The sequence below is a fragment of the Mus pahari genome, chromosome 1 (genome assembly GCF_900095145.1).
Source record: "Mus pahari chromosome 1, PAHARI_EIJ_v1.1, whole genome shotgun sequence".
Classification (NCBI taxonomy): domain Eukaryota; kingdom Metazoa; phylum Chordata; class Mammalia; order Rodentia; family Muridae; genus Mus; species Mus pahari.
Genome location: NC_034590.1, coordinates 92,988,342 through 93,007,987, shown reverse-complemented (window position 1 = coordinate 93,007,987; position 19,646 = coordinate 92,988,342). Strand labels below are relative to the sequence as shown.

Below are 19,646 nucleotides of genomic sequence, written 5' to 3'. Positions count from 1 at the left end.
AAAAAAAAAAAAAAAAAAACCCTGAAGGAGGAAACTATGACTTCTCTGGACACACTGTGTGCACACATAGACGTTTCTCTATGGAACCTGACCTTCCCGGCGTGCCTTTCCTTTTTGGAGAGGAAGGTGACCCTGCCTTCAGGCCCAAGTGAGAGAAACCCAATCTCTTACCCAGCTCCTGGCCGCCTCGAGTGGCCCAGCACAGGCAGTAATGCCGCATGAGCTGCTCCAGAAGCTCCATCTCATCCAGGAACTCGAGGGATTCTATTCTGTGCAGTAATCAAAACAGGAGATGTAGATCACAGAGTTAGAAAGGGAGCTGCTGATCCACAGTCCTGACTCATTCACGACACCACATGGAAAGAAGCTGGATACAAACTGTGCATGCTGTGGCTAAGACGAAGGGAGGGGTGGCATGGCTCAGCAGTTAAGAGCACTGCTGCTCTTCCAGGGGATCCAGGTTCAATTTTCAGCATCCACCCAATGGAGACTCACAACTGTCCTTAACTCTAGTTCCAGGAAATCTGGTGCCCTCTCTGGCCTCTGGGGACAGGCATCAGGCGCACACTGCATGTGTGCATACATACAGGCAAAACACTCATACATGTGAAATTAAAATAAATATATTTTCAAAAAGAAGAAAGAGGGCTGGAATTTTAGTGCAGGGGAACAGCACACACTTAGAATGTGCAGGGTCTTGAAGAAAGAAGAAGGAGAAGGAGGGTAAAGAAGGGGGGAGGGGAACAAGGAAGGGTGAGAGGAGAAAGAAAGAGAAAGAAGGATTACTTATCTCAAAAGTCAAGACAAACAAACCAGAAGGATATGTTAATGGAAAAGGACTATAATTTCTTTGCCCTATAAAGAGCTAAAACTTCAGTATGAAAAAAATATTACAATAATTTAAAAGATGAAGAAAAAAGATCATTCCAACAGAAAAGAAAAACAAATATAAATAAAGACACGAGATAGTTGTCTTAGGGATACATTGCTGTGATGAGGCACTATGACCAAAGCAAGGTGAGGAGGAAAAGGTCTATTCAGCTTACACTTCCACATCACTGTTCATCATCACGGGAAGTCAGGACAGGAATTCAAACAGGACAGAAATTCAAACAGGACAGGAATTCAAACAGGGCAGGAATCTGGAGGCAGGAGCTGATGCAGAGCCACGGAGGGTGCTACTGACTGAACTGCTCCTCATGTCTTGCTCAGCCTGCTTTCCTATCCAGGAACCCACAATGACTGAACCCCCACACCCTACCCCCACATCCGTCAATCACTAATTAAGAAATGCTCTACAGCTGGATCTCTTAGGCATTTTCTCAGTTCCCTGTTCTCAGACTGACATAAAAGTAGCCATCATGATAGTTTTCAACTCTCAGACAGGCTGAAAGAGAAGAAAGACAGGCTGAAAGCTGGACAGAGAAGAAAAGGCACTTTGCCAACTGCTAGTGAGATGACAAAGCAGGACTGCCTTCCTGGAGGGCACTTTGTCCTCTTTTACATGAAGAACATCCTCTGACCCTGCCACTAACCCTGCCTCTAAGAATTAACCCTGTGTCACAGATACATGGCCAAGGACATTTCTACAGCACTACAACCCCAACCTAGGAACAAGCAAAAACTGAACTACAGAGGACCGTCTGAATGACCTAAAACACGCTCATACATCAGGTCTCCTAGCCAGGCTAGGAACCAGCGCTTGTCTATGTGGGTTAGCATGGTAGCATGGGATAACTTCCAAGACAAGTGCTGAGCTTTACAGACAGCTGTTAACATGGAATGTGTGCTTAGTATACCACCATTTGGGGGGATATGGAATAACCTGGAAAATGCAAACAAAGCTAGAAAAGTAAGTTGCCTCAAGAGGTAGGTAGTAAACAAATAGGCAGTGAGTGACGGGTATGTTTCCCTTTGTTTTTTATTCTGTAATTCTTTGTTAATTTGAAAAATCAGATACACAGTATGACTTTACCAAAAAAAGCATTTTAAATGTAAATAAATATATACAAAAACATGTACAAACAAAATGGCAATACTCCTAGTACTCTCTCCACGAGAATATGGTCACATTGTGAGGGAAACTGAGGCAAAGACAAAGAGTATCAGAATGACATAAACAAGGGCCCACACCTCTACTGTGTGCAATAGCCTCTGCTAGGAATCTCCGCAGGGCAGTCTGCATGTACACATGCATGTATCTGTAGCTGTATGCTCATCCCTATCACAGCCTGTGAACCTAAGGACCACATCTGGAGGGAGAGTGACTCTCCCAATGTACTGTGGTTGCTTCCCAACTACTCCTACTTAGAGGCATCCCACATGGTTTGAGTAAGAGAAACCTAAAGGCCCAGTTGTTAAGGGATTTGTTCCCAGGGCAGTGATGCTGAGAAGTAGTGGAGCCTTTAAGGGACTTAGCAGGGGGAAGAGACTGGAGGCATGTCCCCAAAGACAACTGTGAGGTTCTAGCCCCTTTTTCGTCCTTCCTTTTGCTGCAAGGTCATGAATCATGTAACTTTTGCTCCAACAAGTTCCTGTCATCATGTGACCTCACAACATGTCAAAAGTAATGGTTCCCACCAGTCGCAGACTGGATGCCTCTCAAAGTCTTCACTTTATACAGCACTGACTCGAGTATTTGTTATTAGTAGCAGAAAGCTACGTAGTGTAGAAGATTGGTAAGACATGTAAGTATGACAAGCTTTGCTGCTGCCACAGACCTGATTGCTGGACAGCCTTTGGAGATGGTGTGCTGGAGGAGTGCAGGATGTATAGAGAGGCAGGCCAGGGCGAGGCTGGGATGCTGGTAAAGAGCAGACATTATGACAATGCCAGGGAAGTTTATGGTGGAAAGGAACTGACATGAGACCAGCCTTGTCACACTGTGACGAACAAACTGATTGCATCCTGTCCATGCCAGAAACTGTGTGGACTGAGATGAAAAATAACGGACTGGTTTGTCTGGTGCAAAGCACATGGTCCATAGCAGCAGGACTGCTCACAGTAAGACTCAGAGCCAAAGTGCTGGAGTGGAAAGGCTGGAAAGAATGCAGCTCAGCCTGGAAAAAGACTGCTCTGCAGGCAGGGGTGGGGCTACTTCCTGCTCTTCCAGTTGTCAGCACTCACTTCAGAGGACACCTGAATCCCAGCACCCATGCTGGGCAGCTCACAACTGCCTGTAACAACAGCTCCTGAGGATCTATGTACTCTTCTGGCCTCACAAACACCCCAACAAGTGTAGCATGTAACAGACACATACACATAAATAAAAATAAATTTTTTAAATGGTTAATTTTTATTGTCAACTGGATACAACTAAGAGTCGCCTGAGAAGAACAAACCTTAGAGGAATTGCCTAGATCAGATGGCCCTGTGGGCATGTCTATAGGACACTGTCTCCACTGCTCACTGACATAAGAGGACCCAGCCTACTCCGAGAAGTACCATCCCTAGGCAGGTGGTCTCAGGCTACATAAGAAGGGGAGCTGAGCATGGATCCGCGATAGAATGAGCCAGTTAGCAGCATCCCCCTCTGTGGTTTCTGCTTGAGTTCGTGTCTTGAGTTGCTGCCTTGACTGCCTTCAAGGATGGATTACGACCTGAAGTGGAAGCCAAATAAACTCTTTTCTCTCCAAGTTGCTTTTGGTTTGAGTGTTTAATCACAGGAACAGAAAAATAACTAATACCAACACCAACCAACAAAGATATAGCCTGGACAGAAAAGAGACAGGATAGGTTGGCCCACGGTATAGTTACTAGAACCTGAATAAAGAAACAGTTTTCCAGGAATCACAGGAAGGACACTGCAAAGAATGTCTTAGTATGCAGGACCACTCAGGTCCTTCCCAGATGGCACAGCCCCAAACAATCCAGATGCAAATGCACCTTCTTTTGAAGACTTTCCAGGTAGCCCTGGGCACCCTGCCCGCTGTCAGTCGCCTGACCATAAGAGGCCGAGAGGACAGTATGCTCTGCTACAGACATTAATACAGTCCCAAAGTGATGGCCAGCTAGCCATGCGATGACTCTCCACACTGTGAAGCAAAACACCCCTTTTCTAAGTTGATTTCAGATGTGTCAGAGTAAGGGATGCTGACTAACAGAACAGCCAGGGCAAATAAAGTTCCAGAAAAGAAAGTGCAGAGCCTAATGGAGTTTCCAGAATGGAACAGCGATCACTGACAGAACACAGCACAACTGTGAGGCTGTTGACTAGCATGTGGGCCCCCAAGAACGGGAGTGCTCAGGGCCTGTTTTGATCCCATATCCCTCGTGCAGATAAAACCCGTGTGACACCCAGAGTCAGGAAACCTGTTCAGGGTAAATAGAGCAAAGCCCATCTCCTGTCTCTGTTAGGGTGACATGTTGCTGTCTGTAAAAGGCCATGGCTGCATGGGACAAAGGAATGCCTGGAAGAAAGTTACCCTCCCTGTGGCTGATGTTCAGCACTGATTCCCCGACGGCAGTCTAGAATAAAATTTGCCAAAGCAACTGCATTATAAATGCCAGACCAGGGATGTTCAAAACATTGCCTTGATGTGTATCCAGTGGAAGCCAGCCTCACAAGAAAGCACTTTCCACAAGAATCTAGAAAGCACCAGCCTACAGGACTGCTTTCCCAAGGCATCGCCGCCTAGATAACTGACACTTTGACACAAGAAAAAAGAAAAAGTTAAACTTTTTAAAATGTCAGTAAGTTCTAAGCAAGAGCAAGGTCAAAGGTTCTTGACTTTGTAATAGACCCCAAACTGTATGTAGCTCTAGGTCTCCAAAGGAAAGGGGAAAGGACAGAAAGAAAGCGCAGAGTAAGAAATGAACGAAGTAGGCACCAACACAGCTGATGTTACCTAGCACTGTTAATGGAGACACTAAAACAAATAAAACACAAGACCATTTTTACAATTTCTTTAAAATTACCATAATCCCAGTTAGTCTTCTGTACATTGATATGCAAGCCTATGTACATGTAAACAGGATGTGAAGACCTCAATATTTTGATACTACAAATATAAATATGATCCATTAAGCTTTAACAGGGGAGTGTGACTTCTGTGACCACAGTGTACAGTATGACCTCACGGATTTAGAAGCCCGAAGTCTATGTATCAGTAAATATGTGTGTAGATACCACTGGAGAATAGGGCCAACTTGTTAATGAGCACTAAGTAATGAGGCTGCACAGGAACAGCCCGAGCCATGAAATGGTTTTAGAACAGTGAATATAACTTTCTTTCATTACAAAGGAAGAGTCCATTTAAAGGTGTCATCTAAGTCTATTAAGGGATGCTATATAAAGATGGCTTCCCTTGATGTCATGGCAGCAGCATCTTCTCTCAAAGACAGGGACTGTACAAAGACAGGGATTACATAGTTTCCATAGCAGAGGTGGCTCTGAGTAATTTCTGGGTGTAACTGCTTATTTAGGTTCTAATCATTTGCTTTGACAAAGGTGCTATCTCAGCCAGTGGCTAATGAGTTACTCTTACAAGCTTCTACCAATGTTTACCTTATTTCAAAATAAGTCTGGTTAAGGTTATCTTTGTGTTCACACTAAAGAACAGTCAGCCTTTGACTCACAATCATCTGAAGCCTGGGCTCGGCACTCACATACCTGTTTACCTCTGCCCGAGGTAGCCCACTGTACAGCTCCATCATGTTCACTGCAGACGCTGTCTCCCACCCATTCAACAGCAGCCGCTCCTTCTGGAAGGGGTAGAGACACATGGAGGACTCAAAGCGCAGTGTGTAGGCCGAGGCCCTAGGACACACAGATCTCTCTGAGAGTCGTCCTGCTTTTCATCTTTTGTATGAACATACAATGTTTCCATAGGAAAACCACCAGAGTGTAGAGACACAAAAGACACACTCTTCCATCAACAACTGGTATTTGTTTGGTTGGCCGAATGACTAGCTGCTTTCAGAGTCTTGCCATGTAGACCAAGCTGGTTTTGGAACTTGCTGGCCCAGGCTAGGCTCAAACATGTGATCTTTTTGCCTCAACTTACCAAGTAGTAGGATTACAGGTGTGAGCTTCTACACTCAGCTTAAGTAACATGCCATTTAGTTGTCATGTGACAAAGTTTACTTAAAGTGAAAGGTAGAGGCCATTATCTCCAGCAAATAAATGACATTTTTTTTAAAAAGGGACTACTACAGATTAATCAGATACACAGCTATGTTAACAATCTATAAAGTGTAGATCATGGAAAGATGCCAAATCAAATACACTAACTGTAAAACATGCCTTTAAACTACCAGGAGAAACTGAAGCTGGTCTGAGAGTCAGGTGTATGAGGAGCTATGCTGACTTGTGAGAAGTGAGCATGGTAACATGGTCTACACTAGGAGGTTCTTTGACAAGTATTTAGGGTGAAACCATGTATAGTCCAGTATATGTCTAAAATACTCTTGACACCACCAACAAATAACATTGTGGGCGAGACCATGAGCTATTACTGGCAAAACACTGATAATCACTGCAAAGATATGGGTGCTTACTGTACTGTTCTTTCTACTTTTATGCTTGAGTGAAATTTTGCATAATATTAAGTCAACTGTACAAAAAATCTGCATAATGAAAATAATGCACCGTAGGAAATGTTAACTTGTGCTTTCATATCAAGGAGACAGGGAGGACTTGAGGCTTCCTACATAGGAACCCTCTGTGCCTGATCACAGGCACAACAGGGCTTCTCGGGGTGCGCCTGCCACCGAGTGTCCTGCTTTGCTGGCTGAGGGAATGCTCTGACCTGTGACTCCAGTGATTTGCAGGTCTCCACTCCTGCCAGGTCACAACTTCGCCTCCGGAGGTTTTCAATCATGATCTGCCCAAACCGGTCGTCCATGTTGACCTGAGAAGGGGAAAAGCTGGTTAGCCACGACCTTAAAGATCTGTCCTAAATAAGCAGAGCACAATGTCCAGTCAAGGCTGACATCCGGTAATGCACACAGGAGCAGCCCGGGAAGGTTGTGGGACATGTGACACAAAACTGAGCTGGTGCACCCTACAAAGGGCAGCACACACCACTTACTTGCCCACCTAGTACAACAATCCCATTGGTGGGAGAGAGGCTCACATACATGTGCCAAGATGCAGTGATACGTGGAACTGGAAGACTATGGAAAGAAATACCTATTAAGTTCCATCACTTCTATTACCTTCATAAAATCACATACCATAAGACTTGAATGACTGTAAGATACTCTCTTAAGAAGCAGAGTACAGGACTGAAGAGCGCTCAGCAGATAAAGTCACTTGTTGCCAAGCTTGACCACCTGAATTCAACTCCCAGGACCCACATGGTAGAAGAGGACAACTCCCAACCCCCACACATTCACCATATACATGCACAAACATATACAATAAATAAATGTAAAGAATAATTTTTTAAGAAGAAGCAAGACTTAGAGAAATGTGAATAGAATGTTCCTACCTGTCTCTCCTGCATTTAAAAACATAAAACACAGCAGGCAGTACTGTGTCCCCGACAGAAGACCAAGATTGCCTAAATGGGCCTTAAACAAGTGTTTTCCTGCCTCAGCCTCCCGAGAGCCAGAAGAAACAGTGTTACTGTGGGCAGTCATAGCATAACACCAGTCCTCTGTCAGATACAATTAACTTATGTACATGCACAAATGTTGGAAGACAAAATGTCACTGTATGCGGTCACAGCCCACACACTGACCTCTAAGACCCTCCCCGAGCCAGGCTGTCAGCAGTGCTACCCTCCCTCATTTGCGTCAGGACAGAAGGTGTCGAGAACACAACCTCATTTCAGGAATGATGGCTCGAATCCTGCCTTGATGACTGCTGTGACCCTGAGAAGCTTGGACGGCTGAACTGTTGGGGGAGACTAACGCCAGCCTTATGGACTTCTATGGCAACAAGCAAATGTATGGAAAACCGACACAGTAGTCAGCACAGAGTATGTGGAAAAGTACAGGGCGCTGTCATCACACAGTTACCAACATGGCTTTGTCACTGTAAACAATTAACCAGGAAAAACACTGGCAACTAATCTACACTGTTGATTCAAGTTAAATTTCTACTGACAAAGTGAGACAGTGGGAGCTGAACCAGGTGACAGACTGCTGGGGTGGTGCCGCAGAATCTGGCCCAGGCCCAGGAGTCCTGAGTGAAAAGCCTTGAGTCTGAATCAACCTGGCATCTCCCAGAGTGTGCTAGATAAATGCTCTGGACAGAGCAGAGCCAAGGAAAATGAACAAAGCAGCACACACAGGACATGTGGCAGTCACTCTCTGTGGGTGTATGCTGTAAAAGCAGACCGTGCCCTGGATGCAGTCATATTAAGAGAGAAGCTGAGGGGCTGGCTTCCATGGCCAATGCTCCTGGACACATGGCAGTAGTTGTAGATGGGAAGGAAGAAAGCCAGCCAACCAAGAACCAACGCTCCAGAACCTGAGCCCAGCCAGACTGGAGAGGGGAGGAGGCGGCGAATCCTAGTCTAGCCTAGCCCTGTCCACACTTACATGTGTGTTGCTCTTACATACAATGAAATAAAAAGGAAATGATGAAGTGGATGAGGTAGGGCTATACAGTGAGATCCCATTAAAAAGACAGATTTGGGGGCTGGTGAGATGGCTCAGTGGGTAAGAGCACCCGATTGCTCTTCCGAAGGTTTGGAGTTCAAATCCCAGCAACCACATGGTGGCTCATAACCATCCGTAACAAGATCTGACTCCCTCTTCTGGAGTGTTTGAAGACAGCTACAGTGTACTTACATATAATAAATAAATAAATAAATAAATAAATAAATAAATAAATAAATAAATAAATGGGGGGAAAAAAGACAGATTTTTAAAAAAAAAAAAAAAAGCCAGTTATTGTGGTACACATTTGGTATCCCAACACTTGGAAGCAGAATTATCACCCAGGTATGAGTCTAGCTTGGGTCTATACAGCAAGCTCCTAGCTAGCCAGGGTACACAGTGACACTCTGTCTCAAACTAAGTAAATAAATAATGACAACACCTAGCATGCATTGTGTGTAACATCTCAAGGATTTCTACAACAGCAGAGAACTGTGGTAGAGAGAGAGGCAGCTCCGTGGTGAAGTTTGCTACGCAAGCATGAACATCTGAGTCCCATGCTCAGGACCCATATCAAAAGCCAGTCTGGCCAATCCAGTACTTGTGGTTAGAGACAGGAGGATCACTGGAGCTATGCTGGCCAGTCAGCCTAGTCAGAGGGCTGCAGGTTCCAGGTTCTGTGAGAGAACCATTTCAAGGGAACGAGGCAAAGGGCAACAGAGGCCTCCACATGGTGGATATGGGTGTGTAACCTCACCCGTATACCCAGCAGTAAACAACTAGAGCTCAGAAGAATCTGAACAGCACACACTTACTAACTGAGGGGCAGTAGCCCAGGTGTAAACACACACACTAACTCTGTGTCCCTCACACTAGGAAGCAGGGGCATTACTACTTTCAGGCAAGGAAACAGAGGCACAGAGAGTATGTGCCCACACAAGACTGGGGCTCAAGCTCGATTCTTTCAAAGCTCCAAAAGGGCCTTTTCTGTAGCCACTGGACCAATGTCAGAGATTAGTGACTATAGGAATAGAGCATTTTATACTTACAATCCTGTATATCAGACTTCTTTTACAAAATTAGGAGCCCTTGCAATTTTAAGTCAAATGCCCACACGAAACTCCTGGTTGGACCTAAGGAGTGGCCACTCCAGGCCCCTCAGTTCCCAACCTCCACATCATTCACAAGTAAGTAGCCTCTCCAGTCCTCCTGAAGTCAGACCCTCTAAACCACCTGGCAGCCCCAGGTCCCTCAGTCCCCATCCTCCACACCATCACACAGTCAATGTCTTCTGTTCACATTCCTGCCTGTCTATAAGGGCCTTTAAGCTTGCTCTTCCTCCTAATATGGCCAAAATGATTTTAATCCATGTTCTACAAGTTTGTTAATAATATGATAAAATAAAAATTTGAAAACTTTCCCAAAGAATCAAGGTCCAAAATCTCTGCTAATAGCTGGGGGTTAGTCTGGAAAGTAGGAGAACAGGGCTGCTAGAACAGACGGATGAAGCACACGTGTGGCTGGACATAGAAGGAACTGAACAAGGACTGAGGCAAAGCTACTCTGAAAGCCCATATGGAAGCTGCCTCTCAGGAAACTTACCTGCTCATAGTTTATGAACATGGCCGTCTCAAAACTGCTGGCTGCCCATTTTAGGAGGTTGGCTGACTGCTCCGGAGTCATGTAAACCAGCACACATTCAGTTATCAGGAGTGTTGGCAATCTTAAGGAAAAACAAAGGAGGTAAATGTGTTTCCATCACAACATCAACGTATGCAAATATCACAGAGCTGGTGTGTCATAGCCAAGAAATCCAGAATCAGCTCGTGGCCTGATCCATGTCCAGTACAAGTGTCAAGAGATACAACTATGGAAAGGAGAGCAAGGAGCTAGGGTCTGTCTTAGGAAACTAAGTTCAGGACCTGGGGCAGACTGTAGAAAGGAAGACAGCTCTGCTGCTGCTGTGTGCCTACTGTCCATGGGCAACAGAACCCTGTTGTCTCTCCCATCACGAGATTATTCTCCTAGCCTGGAACTGGAGCTGTGTAGACCTTTGTTCTTGTCAAAGGGCAGCAGCAAACAGTGTGGAGATCACACACACACTGAGCATGACCTGTTCCTACAATGGAATCCTGACAGAAATGAATGAACTCCAGAAAGTCAGGTAATGGGAAGAAAAGAAAGTGTCTTTGCTGATAGCTGCCAGCTAGCCCGTCTGCTGGTCACTCAAGTGGGCCCTTGGTGAGAGAAAAAATGGTGCCCACAACATCCTAGCACCAACCTGATAGCACCAACCAGCCACTGTGTTCCCCTGGATTCCATTTTGGCCTTTTAAACAGTGAAATGATCTATACCTCCACTTGGCTAAGACGCAACACCCACTGCTCATTAGAATACTGGACAGTCACCAGATATGTGCAGTGTGTGTACGTGTGTGTACGTGTATGTGTGTGTGTGTGTGTGTGTGTGTGTGTATGCATCAGCTGTCTTCCTCTCCCACTCTGACGTTAAAGATAAGGAAGCCATCCGGGAAATAAGCACAGCTCTCAAACTTGTTGTAACACTGTTCTTCACCTTTGGTATTGAGTTCCAAAAGGGAGGCCAATTTCCCCATCGTCAGCTCCCTCACAAGCTGGTACTTCCCTGTTTTGTCATACCACTGCACAAGCCACAGGTCCCTAGAGCTGAAGTCAGACTGAAGCATGGCTTACTTCATAAGAGACCAGTGCACACTTCTTTCTGTTCTCCCACCCTCACATGCATTTCTTCATCAAATCTTCAAATCCATTTGGTGATACAGTATTTACCCCATTTCATAATGTAGAAAAGAACTAAGGACCAAATAAATTTAAAAGAATATTTTAAAGGACCATTGTCAAATAACTAGTTCATTAAAAGGTTGGCACTATGCTAAGGCTCCTGATAACGAGGGTACCACAGTGGTCTAGGAGCATCTGACCCCACCCCTGTGACTCTCACTAACATACTCTCTAAGCACAAGCCTAAGGTAACCAGTGTCCTTGAATCACTATGTTACATTCAGCCAGAGGAAGACTATGCTACATACTATAATCGGAGATCCGTGGAGTAGAAGACCCAGGCATGCCCTCAGACTTCCCCAACTCTGTTCTCTCTCCACCCTGTAACACACCTGAGAGCCAGCTCATAAAGAAAAGGTTACTTCAGCACACAGTGTTAGAGGTTTCCATTCAAGATTGGTAGGCCCTGTTGCTTTGAATTCATACCCAGGCTCCAGATGGCCAGGAACAAATAGCAGAATAGGGTACATACACTTCATAACCAGGGACAGAGAAAGGGACGGCTATGGCTCCAAAATCCTTCAGGAACCTGCGCCCCATGTAATTCCTACCAAGTTCCCTTCCTAAAGGTCCCACCTCCTCCTAAAGGCACCATGGCCTGGGAACCAACAGTGCTCTCTGAATACTCGGTGGGATAAAGACCCTAGGAGGATAGCACTACGCCATCAGAGCCATCTCTTGCATGGGACACGTGAACCTACAAGTCCTACTGAGGCGAACAGTGCTGCTAAGTGAAGGCTGAGTATGTCAAGAAGAGCTCCAATGTGCAAGGACACTCGGTCCCACATTGGGCAGATGAGTGGGAAAGCCACGGAGACTCAGTGCTCCCGGTACTCCCTGTCCATCTCCCAGAGCTCGCCACATTTCACATCCATTCCTACCCTCCTCCCACTTATGTCCCCTCTGCTCATTTCTTTAACCTTCCTCAATTGATGCTTTGCCTTGTTTATTCTTTTAAGCAACATTCCCTTCACCACATCATCCCTTTAAATGTGCTCCTGGATACTAACTTCAGGGTGACTACCCAATTGTGGGGAATTGCAGGCTGGTCTCCAGTCGAGCTGAGGTCTGAATCCCGATGGTCATAATTCACCCTCATGACACTGTAGGCGTTCCCTCATGCTCCTGGAACTCTGGCCCCCTGCCTAAGGTACCACCTCCAACAGCCCCCACAAGAGAAGCACGGTTGGTGGTCACATAAGCAATGGCCCAAGCTTCTGACCTTCAGGCTAAACTCCTCCCCAGTTACCTAGCAACAGTAAAGACCATAAAAAGGGGTGTTCAGCCCCACCATGCTCTCTTACTCTTATTCTTACTCTCACTCCTTTGTCCTCTCTCTTCTTTCCTCTTCCCTTTCTCTTTGTCTTCTCTTCTCTCCTTTCTCTCTGTCTCTGTGTCTCTGTCTCTCTGTTTCTCTCTCTGTCTCTGTCTCTCTCCCCCTCCCTCCCTCCCTCCCTCCCTCCCTCCCTGCATTTCTATAATAAAGCTCTTAAACCATAGAGTCTCTGCTCTGCTTCATCTAGGCCTGCTGCACACTCTGCTCAGTGTTGGGAACTTCTTCCCTATTCCCGCAACCCTGGGGTGCCAGCAAGGTAGCCCCTCCGGGGGGTCCCATCGGGGCTGCCCCTTCTCCACCCCCCTGCCACGTGGGTCAGAGGCAATGCCCACCCGGGGCCGAATGGAAAGCGCCTGGCAGTCTCCCCACATCCGCCTGCCCAGAGCACAGGAACTCTGGCGGGACATGGGCATATTTTTCCTATCCCCCCTTTCCCCGGGCCTCTCCCGCTCCTTCCTTATTTTGTTCCCAACATCCAATGTCATCCTCATCTGTGCAGTCTGACTTCGACTTGGTTCCAAGGCCACACACCACTCCCCTCTTCTCTACAAAGGGCAATCTTAGAAACTTGGCATGGAGGACCCTTCTTTTTACCCATAAGCCATTTCTGCAATCTAAGTGTGTCCTTTTGAAAGCAGAGTGATCCAGAGATGTGGCTTTACATATGTGGTCTCATAGTGTCAGTGCTATTCTGCAACTTGATTTTTACTTGATCTGGGTTTTCAGTTCTCTCCATGTGGACTTGAGTTACGCACTTTGTATTTTATTCATCCAGTTACCTTCTAGTGAGTCTTTCCAATTTCCTGCAGTGAACACCCACCTTCAGCATGAAGTACCTTCTCTGGAAAACACACCCAAAGTGGGACTTTTACATCACACATGACAACTCTGCTAGCTACTTCCCACTACTCCTCGCCATGGCTTGTAGCCAGTCCACTCCCACTTGGTGAGTCACTGCAGCTTACTCCCTACCACCCACATCCTCACCAACTTCATAGTCAGATTGGCACATTCCTGCCACTTTGGTCAGAGAATACCAGACTTTATCTGATGGCTATGGTGGTCTGACAGCCCCGTATGATGGGCATAAGTTATACATCTTGACGTCCTGTGGAGTCACTATCTACCTATCTTTGGCCACTTTTCATGAGTGTTGGTCTCTATGTATTCTAGTCACTAGCTCTTTCTTTGCATGTTGTTGTTATAGGCTCTCGCACACTTACTTTATTATATTAGGGCCAGAATTTTAAAAAGAAATCATTGGTGAAAAGCACACTTAGGGAAAGGACTGCTGAGAAATCTCAGAAAACTACGTAAGTAGCAATGACACAATACGGCATAAAGATAAAAGGGAAGTAGCAAGCTGTACTAGCTGGAGCTTGTACCTCGCATAAAACACAAACACATAAGGTTAAAAAAAATCTCACTGTGTATTCATGTTACATTTCTTTAGTTTCTCTTCCAGCTCAGAAAGGTCTCGGAGATCTGCTCCAATGATGGCATATCTTTTTGAATCCAGCATGTGACTATCTGCAAATGCAAAAAATAAAATGCTCATTTCAATACAAGCCAATGATATCATACTTTTAATGGACATGGCTTTTGTTTTTTAAAGGTTACTTTATTTTAAATCTTAAACCTTTTTATGGGTATAAGTGCTTTGCCTGTATGTACAGATGCATATTATTGCATGCCTGGGGTCCCCGAGGCTAGAGGCGTGCATCAGATTCCCCTAGAACTGAAGCTGCAGATGGCTGAGGCTCCATGCAGATGTTGGGAATCAAACCTAGGTCCTCTGGAAGAGTAGCAAGTGTTCTTAATGCAGAGCCGTCTCTCCAACCTAGATGTGTTTTTTCAAAATTAGAGTAACAAGGCTGGTGAGAATGACTCAGCAGTTAAGAACACTGACTGCTCTTCCAAAAGTCCTGAGTTCAAATTCCAGAAACCACATGGTGGCTCGTGCAACCATCCATGATAAGATCTAATGCCCTCTTCTGGCATGTCTAAAGACAGCTACAGTGTACTTACATATAATAATAAATAAATCTTAAAAAAAATTAAAGTAATTTTAATGCAAGTATTATGGTACAATCCTAACACTTGGGGAGGCAGAGTCAGGTGGCTCTCTGTGAATTCAAGGCCACTCTGGTGTCAACATAGCAAGTTCCAGAACAGCCAGGGCTACAAAAAGAAACCCTATCTCGAGCCGGGCGTGGTGGCGCATGCCTTTAATCCCAGCACTCAGGAGGCAGAGGCAGGCGGATTTCTGAGTTTGAGGCCAGCCTGGTCTACAAAGTGAGTTCCAGGACAGCCAGGGCTACACAGAGAAACCCTGACTCAAAAAACCAAAAAAAAGAAAAAGAAAAAGAAAAAAAGAAACCCTATCTCAAAAAACCAAACATAATAATAATAATAATAGTAGTAGTAGTAGTAGTAATAATAATACTGAAACAGAAAAATCTAGGTTCAGTGAAAGTCCTTGCATTACTGCAATGAGGTGGAGAGCAATAGAAGAGGACTCCTCTTCTGGTCTCCTATGGGCACATGCACACACACACACACACACACACACACACACACACACACATGCACGAATGCACACATACATACTTGAACACACACATAAATCACATGACAGGAGAGTGAAAATTAGCTCAAGTTACATCTTCTAAAGATGTAGTGTTTTTTTTTTTTTCTTTTATGCTTAAGCTCAAGTAAAACACTTCTTTCTCACATGCAGGTATTTAAGAAAACAGAACCCTGGAATTTGACACCAACCTGAACAACATGGCAAGACCCACCTTAAACAAAACAAATAATCTCTAAGTGGTCCTAAATATTCTGTGATTGAGGAATCACAGCACATTGTGATCTAGGCAGATCACAAACTAAAACCCAAAAGCAAAACCTTCTTTGAATGGAATTTACAGTACATGGTCACATTTCAACTTAGCCACTGTCAACCTTGTAGCTCTGGAAAAGTAACATAACCACATGACTACGTTTCTTTTAACCATAAATATAGACAATGCTGATCTCAAATGACTATATCTAGTATTGAAGATGTTAAACTGATGACTTTGCAGTGCACTGAGGTAACCTGGGTGGCACAGCAAATTCACAGGGATGAAGCAGAATGTTTTGAATTTCTGCAGGAAATGGATACTTAACATCAGACAAACATAAGCAAAACACAGTTTCAACAGTACGTCTCTTTGAATTCCTCCAATGTTACCATCCCCTTGGGAAGTTAAGCTCTCATACACTGTGGATAAAAAGCAAACCATGAATGTTGACGTAGACATAGGTGGTACCCAACCTGATTCCAAGGTGAAGTACACAGGTCTCATCAGTAATAGCAGTTAAAGACTGAAACAGTCACACATGGAGCAGTGGTGTACATCTGGACTCCTAGTACTTGGGAGGCTGAGGTAGAAGGATTCAAACTTTAAGGCAGCCTTGGCTGTACAGCATATGTAAATGTCTAAATGACTAAATACTGCTGGTCCAACTTGTCCATTGCCTTCAACAGACTAATAAATTGTTACAACATATATGCTTAAGTTTGAACCCAATTAATTACTAAACTGAAGTATGGGAGACGTCTTTTGGCCTAGAGTACTATAGAGTTACTGAGACCTTCAAGGCACTGTAATTTCAAACAGATAGGGTCAGCCTGATCTAGCACAATACCTGGGGACACAGAGGAGGCCTTTAGCAAACACAAGAGCCCAGCTGAGAAGTTCTACCCAAACTAAAGAGACAAGTCATGCTGTGAGCTAAACAGACGGCAGGTGCTTTGGGCCACATGGTTTGTAGTGGTTTGTTACAGAGCAAAGGGTAACCGACAGAGGCTGTGGTCATCTGCCTTCTAAAGCTAGGGAAAGGCATGAGCCAAGCAAAGGTGTAAAAGTAACACACACACACACACACACACACACACACACACACACACACACGTGCAGAGTGACTCAATAGTACTGGCACTTTTTAAGTAAGCATTTCAAAAGGCACTTATCTGAATTGAACTCATCCAATCCAACCCATTATTCCTTCAATTAAAGACTAATTTATTATTTTTAAAGATTACAAACTGCTCTTTTTAGATAGGAAAATTTCCCAGAACACTTGAGTTTTGTTTTTTGTTTTTATTTTGTTTTAAGGTAATAGGGATTCTGTCTCAGGTGGATTTCTTGACCACATGCAAGATTAATTTACCCATCTGCCCATTCATCTGATAATTTGTTGGCACTACGTACAGAGCACTGAGCCAATTCTCAGAATACAAGAATAACCAAGAATGTGGTGTGAGCTGGGCATGGCATTGCCTGTGACCCCAGCATTACAGAGGTATAGACAGAAGAAACCCAAGTTCTAGGCTAGCCCAAGCTACCTAGCAGGGTCCTGAAGAAAAATACAAAATCCAGCCAGCAATAAGCTCCTGTCATCATGGGGCTCATTATCCAACAGCAAAGAAAAAACCAAACACAGCCAAGCAGGGTAACACATGGACACTGTGTCCGATGGGAAGTGGCTCCACATCATACATTTCCACATGCTGATCAAAATGATGCAAAGCACAAGGGTGGCCATGACATCCTAATGTGACACCAATTAACCAAGTACATAGATGACTGTTACAGAAAAGTGAATAGCCACAACAGATCCAGTCGATCTGCATGGGAGACAAAGGCTGGCAGCCATACACACCTCTGTGGAAACTTGGTAGACTCTAGTCACAGGGAACATAGCAGCACCATTGCAATTGTACACAAAAGGAGGTCTGTTGGGGTGCCTGGAGACTACTGTGGTGATCATCAGAGAAGGCCACTCTCTGAATATGTTCTCTCACCCAGATGACTATTAAAACCTTGACCTCTGAACACAATGGAAAATGTTGATAGAGATCTACAGACAGACAAACAAAATACCCACCACAATCTGTAAGGCTCAGCGCTGAGAGAATGTGTCAGAAATAGTTATAATTGCACAGGGGTCTGAGGATAAGTGGTAAAGGGCTTGACAGGCACATAGAAGATCCTAGGTGACAGCAGGAGCTGAGCAGATTAGTATAAATGAATGGATGGCACTTACAGTGAGAATATTATAGTGAGAATATTACAGAGTGAAGGGGCCCCTGCCTCAGACAACTAAGCGTGTTATGACCCTGACCGCACCCACCGCTCACAGGCTATACTTGCCCATTTGAAGTGTGTCCTCTGGGTGTAACTCCATGATGGGTCTGAATAGAAGCGGCTTACTTCTACAGAAAGATGGAAAAGAGGAGAAAAGGGAGTCAACAAATACACGAGTGATATTACTGCCAAAATGCAGCCATCTGTCACAAACTGTGGATACAGATTCAGGATGTCTGTGAGAGTCTGTAAGATCTGCATGGAGGTTACCATTACACTTCCCTAACTGGACACGATGCTGAAATCATTTCTGATTCTGGAGCATTTTTGTTTCAAACTTCTGGATGAGGGAAGTTTGGTGTACTGCTAATGTCAGAACAAGGGCCACTTCAGAAATCTTTCACTCTACCTGCATTTGTCCCTACATGCACAGTAGCAGTTCTATCCACACAGGCGCCAGGTTAGGGCAGCTCTGCATCTGTCATTCAAATCACACCCTGATCCTGAAGTGATTCAATTTAAAAATAACTAAAAGACTAACACAAAGTTTCTAAGTGTTCCAGGATTTTCCAGCTACCTCCAATTTCTTGCTTGCTCTTAAACAAAATTGTATCTTATGATCCTGGCTGGTTTTTGTCATACAGGTGCAAAGAACTGACTCTTAAAGCCAACCCAGCAAATGAAAACAGTCAGAAACTAGAGACCCGCATGGCTATGCACAGGTAAAACCCGTTTTTCTTTCCAGGAAACCACTTTGAGCTTCAGTTTCACCCAGAGCTGTTCACTCCTACTTCAGCCAGGATGCTAATGAGCTCAGCTGAACCACACAGTTCTGAGTCCCTGTTCACCATCTGAAACACCTATTTAATATAAAATGCATTTAATATTTAGAAAAACTGCAAAACTCATAGTAGACCACAGAAAAGATTGAAAAACACCCCCAATGTATAAGGATGCAGTACCATAAACTGAAAGTTTTAATGTCTAGGGAATTTTAAAACATAATAGTTAGGCTTTTATTAAATATCTACTTATAGTGGGGCAGAAGTATTAAAACAAAACAACAACAACAACAAAACTCTTAAGTCCTGACGGAGGGCTTTCAAAGTCAGGGTTTTGATCTTAGTTCTAGCCAGGTGACCCTGAGCAAGTCAACCTGTCTGAGGAGAAGCTTCTCATCTACAGCAGCGGGCTCTGGGTACTCAGCTCCTGAGTCTATTATGAGGACTGGGCCAGTCAAGAGCTTCACATACTCAGAGCAAAAGGAAATCGCTGTGTTAACTCAGGGCCCCATGATAAAGCAGTAATCACCAAGACTTTTCAGAGTATTCAGCTATGCTCTGCCTAGGTCGATTTTTAGCGTTCAGAGAAGTTAGACTAATGAATAAGGAGGGCCATGCAGAAGATGCACTGACAGTTGAAGTCTGCACTCATGCTGGACTCATGGTCCCAGAGCAAGAAAGGAAACCGAAAGGCAACACTCTCTTCTGACACACCAAGAGCTGAACCTCCAAATGGCATCCTGTCCCCCAACAAAGTCACACTTACTTGATGGTGAGCAGCTTTCTTGTGACTATCATTGGAAAGTCGACTTCAAAATATTTATTTGGGAGAAGACCTTCATCCTGGAGAAAACCACACAGAATCATTCCTTAGCTCACAGACACTAAGCACTTACCAAACTGCAATAGGGGTACTTAGGGATTTTGGTCGGGAGACTCATATGGTCAGAAATGTTCTCATTTATTTTTATTTGTGTGTACGAATGTTTGCTGAGCCTGTGTGTATGTCTGCACAACATGTCCG

General features: G+C 44.6%; 1 protein-coding gene across 1 annotated transcript in view; it reads right to left on the bottom strand.

Annotated features, from left to right (window-relative positions):
* The window catches only part of Lcmt1 (leucine carboxyl methyltransferase 1), a 44,705-nt gene that overhangs the window by 2,088 nt on the left and 22,971 nt on the right, over positions 1-19,646 (bottom strand). Inside the window, exons 4-10 of the mRNA XM_021205359.2 lie at positions 19,389-19,465; positions 17,907-17,968; positions 14,133-14,235; positions 10,153-10,273; positions 6,750-6,851; positions 5,612-5,703; positions 172-269 (exon numbers count right to left, since the gene is read on the bottom strand). Of these exons, the coding sequence (XP_021061018.1) occupies positions 172-269; positions 5,612-5,703; positions 6,750-6,851; positions 10,153-10,273; positions 14,133-14,235; positions 17,907-17,968; positions 19,389-19,465 (655 nt within the window). The remainder of the gene's footprint in view (positions 1-171; positions 270-5,611; positions 5,704-6,749; positions 6,852-10,152; positions 10,274-14,132; positions 14,236-17,906; positions 17,969-19,388; positions 19,466-19,646) is intronic.